The 10,262-nt window shown below is 43.0% G+C and overlaps 1 protein-coding gene across 1 annotated transcript; it reads left to right on the plus strand.

Moving 5' to 3' along the window:
* The first annotated feature begins 1,383 nt into the window (after positions 1-1,383).
* ZFAND1 (zinc finger AN1-type containing 1) lies at positions 1,384-8,562 on the plus strand. The gene is made up of 8 exons (XM_083748067.1): positions 1,384-1,530; positions 2,780-2,822; positions 4,266-4,305; positions 5,208-5,335; positions 5,417-5,508; positions 6,481-6,602; positions 8,005-8,160; positions 8,269-8,562. The coding sequence occupies exons 1-8, from the start codon at positions 1,476-1,478 to the stop codon at positions 8,437-8,439; spliced, it is 807 nt and encodes a 268-aa protein (XP_083604193.1). The 5' UTR covers positions 1,384-1,475; the 3' UTR covers positions 8,440-8,562.
* Positions 8,563-10,262: the final 1,700 nt, after the last annotated feature.

Below are 10,262 nucleotides of genomic sequence, written 5' to 3' on the forward strand. Positions count from 1 at the left end.
AGCCGCCCAGAATGGCTGGGGAAACCCAACCAGATGGGCGGAGTATAAATAACAACTTCTTCTTCTTCTTCCTACTACTACTACTACTACTACTACTTCTACAGTATTATTATATCAGAGCCAGATTGAAAACTTGGGAAACCTTAAGAGCCTCGTGGTACCTAAATACAAATAAGACTATTATTATTATTATTATTATTATTATTATTATTAGCCTGGATAGTTGGTTAGAGTGTGGTACTGATAATGACAAGGTTGTAGGTTCAATCCCCATATGGGACAATTGCACATTCCTGCACTGCAAGGGGTTGGACTAGATGATCCTCAGGGTTCCTCCCAACTCTATAATTCTATGATAAGCTTTCATCAGAATCGAGGCTGGTCAACGTTATTCGCATTTTACGGATTTTTAGGGTTTGACCCCACCCAACCCCCAAATTGTTGCATTAGCAAGGATCTGGATTCGGGAACCCGAGGTGGAAATCCAGCAGGATGGTTTAATATTGCTTTATACGGAATACAGTACCTAGTTTACGCGATTCTTGCTTCGTTGAGGGGTACAATGAATCCAGCGTTATGTTAGAAAAATCTGAAAATAAACGTAAATATCCAGCAATATTAAGGATACCAAGACACAAGATACCATGACATCTTGCTTTAGTCATAAAGCTTACAATAGGCATGACTACCAAACAGCGTGCCTTGATTAATCCTTCGCTTTACATGTATAGATTCAAAAACCAAAGAGATCCCTCGGTAATTAATGTGTCATTTTAAATTGCAATGGCAAGGAAGATCCCTACTGATCAACGGTGGTCATGAGAGCAGTTATGTCATGAAGCCCACATGAGTCACCGCGTGTACCTGCAATGATTGACAGCAGAGTGCAAAGTATGCTTGCTCAGAAGTAAAACCCTCACATCTAGTGGGGTTTAAGGTAGACTCTAAGTTATAGTTACTTAACTGGAAGCAACCCTCACTGAAATAATTGGGCTCTTACTAATAATAATGCAAAACTAGACATACCTACTCAGAGGTAAAGCCCATTAAGTTTACTCCCGGGTAAGTGATATAGTAGTAATTTATACTGGAAGGTCTCTGAGAGTTTTTAAAAACTTTAAAACAAAATCAAAAGTAGTATATAAAACCATTTTTTAAAATTGCGGTTGCAAATCTACGCACGTTTACCTGGGAGTAAGTCCCATGGAAACGGGCAAGACCTAAATAAGAGTAAATGCGCTGTGCGCGCGCGCACACACAAAAAAAACTACATCAGGAAGGGGGCAGACGTCACGTGACAGCGGGTAGGCGCGGCTCCTACACAGAGCCCGGCCCACCTATCTCTCAAGCTCCGCCTCTTCGATGACGCCCAATGAGCGGTCTTTGGGATACCACGGCTCGGTAGGAGGAGCCGAATTTATCCTTTTAGAGCCGCCGGAACATGGTGGCGGGGCGCGCATGCGCCGTGCACCAACATGGCGGAACTGGAGATTGGACAGCACTGTGAAGTGGAGGACTGCGGGCAGCTTGGTAAGGAGCCCTTGAGCGGCAGGGCAGACCATGGGACTCTGCGTGTCGGAGGAGGAGGGAGAAGTGCATCTTCATGGTGCCACTTCTGAGTCTCAGGTTTAAGCTCTGAGGGGCGAGTTGGAATTGGACGAAGAAGCACCACCATGGAGATTCGAGGGTAGAGCGGCTTCATGCTCCTACCCTTCCGGAAGTGTAGACTAATGTACTGTTCAGCCCCTTTTTGCTTCTATGGGTGTGGAAGGCAAAGGGGAGGAGATAGTTGACAGTAACCAAATTAAGGGGCGTGGCTCTTCCCAGAAGTGGGCGTGGACTGTTGCTTGGTAGCCAGTGGAGTTTAGCCAGGACTCTGGTTATCACTGAAGGCAAAAAGATGTTTATCCTGTGGCCTATTTGCTTAGATAGAAAAGGACAGGCGCTAGAGCTCACGTCTGCCAGGCCAAGTGTGTGTGTGTGTATATGTGTAGGAGAGTAATTATCTTTTATTTAAGTTTTATTTTATGGTCTTATCACAAAACGTAGCTTGCACTCAATATAAAACCCTTTAATCAAGAATGGCCAGTCCTGGTGCTTTATTAAAGGAAGTTGGAGACTTACAGCAAATCAGTCCGCAAGTTCTTCTAGCCTTTGCAGATGCAGGGCGGACTTCACAGCAAGGAGATGGTTAATCCATGCCCAAGCAAAAGTGTATATATTCTTTATACACAAAGTTGCATGTGTCATTTCACTTGACCCAAACCTTACAGATGGCTTCCCTTTCTGGGCTTAGAGCCCAGCACTCCAAGCCCACAGATAAGGATAACAGCAAAGCCAGCCAATTAACTTATATAAAAGCAAATGAATGTAAACATATATGAGCTCATTGCTACGACAACTAAGAGTTAACTGGGGGGTTATCGTGACTACCAAGATGGCATTAGCAAAGCTTCCAGAACAGTTCAGCTTCAGTTCAGCACAGGTGTTGATTGACATTTGAGATTATCTATCTTATTTTTGTCACTGGTAATTGCACCTGTAAAATGTATATAGATACGAACTCATTTAAATAACTTCTACAGTGCTTTACATTTCCAAAAACAGCTCTCTACAACCTCTCTTAAAAGATTAAATGAAATATTACAAAATACCCACACACAAAAATTACGAATGAAAGTGAGCTACAATAAAGATTCACATTTAAAACAACACGAGTAACCTAAACAGAAAAGTAAAATATCAAAAATTCATTTGAGTGTTATCTTTTTCATTTTAGATTTTCTCCCCTTTGTTTGTGATGGCTGCTCAGGAGTCTTCTGGTAAGAAAGAATTTATGCTACAATCCTGACTCCCCAGATATACCACATCCTAATTTCTCCCTGCAGGCATATCCTTCCCCACACTTTAAACTGACATAGATGACTTGACCCAGGCATATTTATTTATGGGTCCTCAGGGATAGCCTTCTGGCTTAAGTCAAACCAGCAAAAGCAATGTCAGAGTAAATGCCCCAAAGGGCATGTCAAGGGTGAGAATGGGAGTGGTGAAGTGAAGTGAGAAGAATAGACAAAGTTGCACTGCATCCTAACTCACTTTGTTCACTGGTCTTGCCCACAAAGCTCAGCATAACATATCAAAAAAATGCAGGTGTAACTAAATTCACCCCATGGGAGACAATGGAAGGGCAGAAAATGAAAGCTTACACTGTCACCCACAATCTGGTCTTGATCCACTGGCCAGGAGCAGTTAGGATGCAGGAGATGCACTGTCTTAACTGCCTTCTGGAATATCTGTCTGTTTAGGATTGCTCTGCTCTTCTTATTTGTATAGCACCATTGTGGCACTTAAAAGAAACAAAAGAACAGTAATATACCGTATTTTTCGCCCTATAGGACACACTTTTTCCCCTCCAAAAATGAAGGGGAAATGTGTGTGCGACCTATGGGGCGAATGCAGGCTTTCGCTGAAGCCTGAAGAGCGAGAGGGGTCGGTGCGCACCGACCCCTCTCGCTCTCCAGGCTTTGCGGACCTCTCCACAAGCAGCAGGAGTGCTCCCGCTGTTTGCGGAGAGTTGCCTGCATGCCGAAGCCTGCGCGCGCTGAGCTCAGTGCGTCCAGGCTTCGCGGACCTCTCTGCAAGCGGTGGGAGCCAGCGCTGGGCTCCCACGGCTTGCAGAGAGCTGCCTGTTTGGGACTGGGTCGGGGGAAGCTCGGGCCTCCCCCGCCCCAGCCCCGCGCCTGGGGAAAAAATAATTCCCCCCCCCTTATTTCCCCCCAAAAAAACTAGGTGCGCCTTATGGGACGGTGCGTCCTATAGGGCAAAAAATACGGTATATGAAATAGTCCCAACCCTGAGGAAGTTAAAATCTGTAGTTGAATCAGGGATGGAGAACCTGTCACCCTTGAGATGCTGTTAGATTCTCAGCTCCCATCAGCCCAGCCAAAATGACCTCTGGTCAGGGCTGGTGGAAGTTATAATCTAGTTATATCTGGAAGGCTACAAGTTCACCATCCCTGATTCAGACATTTGGATGGATGGGCTGGGAAACAACATAGCTAACAAATAAACAGAGAGGAGAGAGGAATGAGCAAAAATATGCATGTTTATTATGTATTTTTAAAGCGTTGTTCAATTGAAGCTGTAGCGTTCTTGATTAGTTTTGCTGAGATAACTTTTCAGAAAAAATGTGCCAAGTCTTTTTTTGTTCTCCTGTTAATTCACACACTAATGATGTGTTGGTCTTCATTTTTTGTAATTTTAAGTCTTCAGCACAGAAGTCGGGCTGCACATGGTTGTTCTGAGGTAAGTTGATAATTTTTAATCATCTGTAGCATTCAACACCTCCGGAATATTTTAGTTAACAGTGAAGTTCCCTTAAGCTCATTCTGAATAATTTTGCAAGCAATGCTTTGTAAGTTTTTGTTCAGCAATTCACATGATCTTTTTGCCAAATTATGTTTTAATTGTATGCTTGTAAATCACCTTGAGACTTAGGTGAATGGCTTGGCTTAGCATGTCATCCAAACCAGAGTTCGTGGTTTATCTCTCCCAGAGAAACTACAAGCCATAATGCACAAGGCAAACCTTAGCTACAGCTTGTGGTTCATCTGAAAACAGCTAAACCACAAGCCTGGGTTCAGATGGCATGCTAAGGCAAGGCATGGCTTAGCTAAGTGCAGGGCAGCACCAAAATAAGTGTGTTGGAACAAAGCAGCTGTGATCTCTTCCAGAGTCTGCAAGCTCTCATGTTCACCCCGACCCATAATATGTCTTAGCATGTCATGCAAACCAGACCATTCTCTGCCTTTTTCCCCTTGGTTGCTTAGAGAGTATTTATTATTTACCTTAAGTTGTGAATTGGTTGCTTTTAGTTGCTATTATTCTTTTATGGTGTCCTTTTTCCTGCTTATAAGTTACTGATAAATCATAGGCATTTTAGTGTACATGAGCACTTCTTTTAGATTAATGGCTTCTATTAGTTCATTAGGAGTAACTTCCTGGACATATTTTATTTTACTCAGTCTCGTTCCACTTGGCATTTGGCAAAAGTGGTCTTGTATTAAGAACATAATATCCTCTCTCTTTATTAAGAGAGAGCTACTAAATAGCTGTGATGCATGATGGAGAAAATGCCGGGTTATGTTTCAATAGAATTCAGGATGTGTATTTGTAAGTAACATGAATTTCCTTTGAAATTTTCTTAGGCAAATCTAAAAAGTGGAGAGGTGAAACCAGATCACCACAAATCTTTCTTGTGCACCTATAAAGGTTGTGATGGAAAAGAACTTGTACCTGTGTTGTGCCCTTCCTGTGAAAAGCATTTTTGCTTTCGGTGAGCAAACTAATTAAGCAACCTTGTTTTTCATTAGTTTGTAGACTAACTACTGAGAGTTTCTTCATCTATTGTTTTCAGTCACCGCCATGAACTGGACCATGAATGTGAAAAATTGGAAATCCCTAAACCTCGTATGGCTGTTACCCAGCAGCTTGTTAAAGATATTGTAGGTAGGTACAGCAAGACTTGCTAAAAACACAGTTTTCTGCTGCAGAATGTATGTGACTGTATGTAGACTCCTCCTTTCCTGTTGTGGGGACATATTGAAGAAACAGGGTAGCATTGGAGCCAGTAGATAAAGCACCCCTGGAATTCCCCATTTTACTTTTATTGCTATTGGAACACTGACATGACAGCACAGGTTTCTACACCCATGGTGGTAAGACTTCTTAGGGCAGCCTTCCTTTGCTCACAGACCTCCCTCTCCATGGCCGAGGCGGAGATCTACTACAGTCCCTAGGATGCCTTTTCAGGGGCCATAGGATTGTGCCCTTAATAAGGTTTCTGCTACAGAAAGAGGATAAGAGAGGCTATGTTTTCATATTTCATATTGTGTCCTGAAAGTAAGACTGGGTCCTGCAACTTCCATCTCCTTGCTACAATTCCTAAAAGTAATTGACTTGTCCTATTTTTCTGTGTACTTGAGCTATGTCTGGGCCTACTTCCTATGAGACTTAAGTGGAAATCCTTTGCAGGAATAAGTCGTTCTGTTTTTCTAACGGCAAACTGCAACTTCCTAATGCTAAAATACTGTAGCTTGAGTGCTAGCAAGAGCCACTTTCATTCCCACAAGTTCTCAACTGTAATTGAGCAGTAATTTTTTTATTGCATGAAACCATCCCTGAGACAGGCCTATGGGATCAAGTTGGTTCCTTCAAATCTGAGCTCCCCTAAACATCTTTAGTTCTATATATTGGTGTGGCCCATTCGCAGTGACACATGTTGATTACTGGCAAGCATATAGTACTCAGAGGTCAGAAAAAAGGTTCCATCCTATGTACACAAGCAAGAGAAGGCTGCACGTTGTTCCAGTGCACCAGTTCTGAAGAAGCTTTAACATTCATGCTGGTGCATATTTCATTTTTAGCAAAGTGAGAGGGACTGGTGATAGCTACTAAAATGAGTCCATGCATAAATCTCAGATTCTAAGAAAGAAGCCACAGTGAGTAAAAGAGGCAGAGGATCAAAGAACAGCGAAACAGCAGCAAAGGTGGCCCTAATGAAACTGAAAATGCATGCATCTGGGGATAAGTCCTTGGTGCAGGTGAGTCACGTTCATTTGTCTCTAAACACCATACCTGTTTGTAGTTACTCCCATATTTAGTGAAGCAAAAGTTATTTCTGTACTTCTGCTATTGTGTTTGTTCAGGGTTTTCTAAAGTGGAATGCAAGTGTAGGAGAGTATTGTCTACTACACTGTCCTTGTAGAGCAATTTAAATAACTGCAGGACCTGAAGGAAAGAGCAATGAAGCCCCATTAGTAAAATCTTCCTCCCACAGGGACTGTACATGCAGCAGCTTTGTATATTAAACTCTGTACGGTATAGGATGGAAACACCTGGAATTTTGGGGAGAGTGAGGTAAGTGGATTCTAGATTGCTGCTGGATAGGTTTAGTGAATTTGTATCCTTGTCAACTGAGATGCTCAAAGCTCTCAATAACGTTCAACTAATATTTGTATTTTATTTTTATTTATTAAATTTTCAAACCGCCCCACCCCATATCTTTTTTTTTTTAGTTTCAATCTTTATTGAAAGTTCAAAAGGTACATAACCATACATGTACCAACATGGTGAGACACAAAAAAAGAGAGAGAGAGAAACAGAACCCGTGCAGAAGGGAAAACAAAAGGGGGGGGGGACCCAAAACTGTATATTTTACAAGTTTGTTATTGTGCTTCACCAGATCTTAACCTATTGCAGTATTTGTAAGAATGGATTCCGAATATCATTGAATATATCAATGACAAGTCTGCATTTATATGCAAGTTGTTCATATGTTGCAAGTTTGTACAAGTCGTCGATCCAATCGTAGAAGGGAGCCACATTTTTATTTTTCCAACTCATTAGTATCATTCTTTTTGCTATGGTAAGGGCATGGAAAGTCCATTTGTATTGTCCTTTTGTGAGATTCCATGTGCTGGGTTCAAGAGGATATTTTGCTCTGTAAATGTAAAGTGGTTCCATCAGTTCTGTTGATGGTTAGTTACCTTCTGCCAAAAGTCTTTCCATAGCGAACAATGAAAAAACATCTTTTAAAGAAGCATTATCCCTATTTACCCACCCCTATACCTGTAGATCTCAGGATGATTCGCAACATAAAATCACAATGTAAGAAACAGAAAATACATAATAAAAACAAAAACATCCCAATAACCCCCTCTTTCTACAACACATTTTTAAAGCTAATAAAAATGAAATGAAACCATCCCAGCTAGAGCAAGAGTAGGGACCTGATGTTTTCTTTGCCTGCCTGTCTCATGAACAGCTGGTGGTAGTGGCATTGGGGAGGGGACATTCTGTGTATGTTGTTTTTTACAATTGGAGGATATGTTGTTGTTGTTTTACCTTTTCTCTCTGGTTTACCTGACCCTGATACTTTGTAGAGTTCCTTTCTGAGGAGTATGTTCCTTTCTAAAGCCGCATCAATGCCATTTTCTATTGCAGACAGAGAGAATCTACTTCCAAGTGTTTTTACCTAAAGAGAGTAAGGAGAAAAGCAAACCCATGTTCTTTAGTAGTAACTGGAGCATTGGTAAAGTGATAGATTTTGCCGCTTCCTTAGCAAACCTTAAGAATGATAACAACAAAACCACAGCTAAGGTAAATCAACTACAGCAACTATTTTTTATCGTTCAAATATTTTTAATTTCTTTGCAGAGCTGTGAAATAACAACAGGGTATCCCCCCCCCCTTTCTCTGGATTTTCAGAAATTACGACTCTGCCACCCGGCATCTGGAGAAGCTTTGCCTTTGGACCAGACACTAGCATCTTGGATAAGCAACAGAGAATCCCCACTAAATAATGGTGGAAATGTGATCTTGGAATATCTTGATAATGAAGTCCAGTTTCTAGAAAATGCAACTTCATATATAGAGTAGTTGTGAAAAACACTGCATGTCAGGCCTAACAAAAAAACAGAGTCTGTTTATAGTTTCATCATGTGTTATTTTTATCACCTACATGAAGAGATTTAATAAATTCTGATTTATGTCCATTTCAAAGTAGTCCAAGGAATTACTCATAAATGCATGCTCCTCAGTTGATGCCTTTTAGGGCAATGGGTGAACTAGAACTTGTGCAAGCCCTGCCCCCCAATTTAATTATAATGCTGAAATGATCGTTGATTGTCAAAGGAGTCCTTTAATTACAGCTGTTATGTCACTGGCAGCATGTTCAGATCTCAAGATTCTTGCTAAAAGCAAAGAGAATGTCATAAGAGTCAAGTTTTCGCACCGGCGCCACAAACAGCTACATACACACCCTCCGCCACACAATCGCCTTTGGCTGCACTCCAGATGCAGCTGATGTTTGTCCATAGCTGTCAACCTTCCCTTTTTTGCATGAAATTCCCTTATTCCAGCGTTGCTTCCCACTGCTATCCCGGATTGTTAGATATCCCGTAGACTGTCCCCAGGACAGGTGAGGCTGCGGATCCCTTATTTTCAAATCTGATCCGTTATTTTCGAGGCTGCTGATCCCTTATTTTCAAATCTAATCCGTTATTTTCGAGGCTGCTGATCCCTTATTTTCAAATCTGAAAGTTGACAGCTATGTGTTTGTCCCGCTTTCCCTCCCAGCTGGCGTCTAAACAGTACTCTATAAGCTCCCGCCCCCAAGAAACATCAGAACGCGCACGGACGGATGCCTCGGCTTGTATGGCGCTAGCCAGCTTGTTATTAACTCCGGCACAAACAGTGATGGGACCAAAGGGCTGGCTTCCTTCCTTGCTCCGTGATACTCATTCCCTGTCTCTCTCTCCCCCCCCCCCCCCGCTCCTGTGTGTTAACTCCTTCCCTTCCTTGCTTGCTTCTCTCCCCCCCCCCCCGCCTCCCTCAGGCAGCATCCCATTCCACCCCACTGTCAGCGCTGAGTGCAGCGGTGGCGGCAGGGCAGCATCTCCCTCCCGTCCTCCCAGGAGCGCAGCGATCGACCTGTGATCGACCATAATCAGTCTCAGGTTCCCCTAGTCATCGCGATCGACGTATATATGTAGCGTTGGGGTCACACAACAAAGCGGTCGCTGAAGTCAGCTGCAAACGTGCCATCAGTAATAACTTTAAAAGATAGACTAAAACTGAACCAGCTAAACATCACAAAGCCTGTTAGAGCTTGGTCTGCCAATATCTGCCTGCCTTCCCATTAAAGAGAATAATAAATACCAGAAACCTCACAAAAAGAAACCACCCCGCCCCAAACATGTCAGCAAAGCCTTGCAAGACAAAAGGGAATTAAAGCGGGAAGCTCCCTTTGCAGGGAACCCGCCCGTCGCAAGTCACTGTCTCCGTGTGTGTGTCCGTCCCCTCCCCGTTCGTCCTCCAAATGCCGCTGAACCTCAACTCCCATAAGCCTTAGCGAACCCGGAGCATGTTGGGAGTTGTAGTGCAGCATCAGCTGAACACGGGCTACCTCCAACAGCGGTTCTCAACCTGTGGGTCCCCAGATGTTGTTGGACTGCAACTCCCATCATCCCTGAGCTCTGGCCTTGCTAGCTAGCGGTGATGGGAGTTGTAGTTCAACAACATCTGGGGACCCACAGCTTGAGAAAGGCTGCTCCAGATCAACCATAGTGTCTTTCTACCACTCTCATCTATTTCTAGTTATTAAAAAAAAACAAAAAACCGTCGCCGGACTAGAATGCACTCTGCACATGCTCAGGGGCATTTGCCAACAATAACTGTGCATCTATCAAGGTCCTGAAGGG

The sequence above is a fragment of the Podarcis gaigeae genome (genome assembly GCF_964106915.1).
Source record: "Podarcis gaigeae genome assembly, chromosome: 7".
Taxonomy (NCBI): Eukaryota; Metazoa; Chordata; class Lepidosauria; order Squamata; family Lacertidae; genus Podarcis; species Podarcis gaigeae.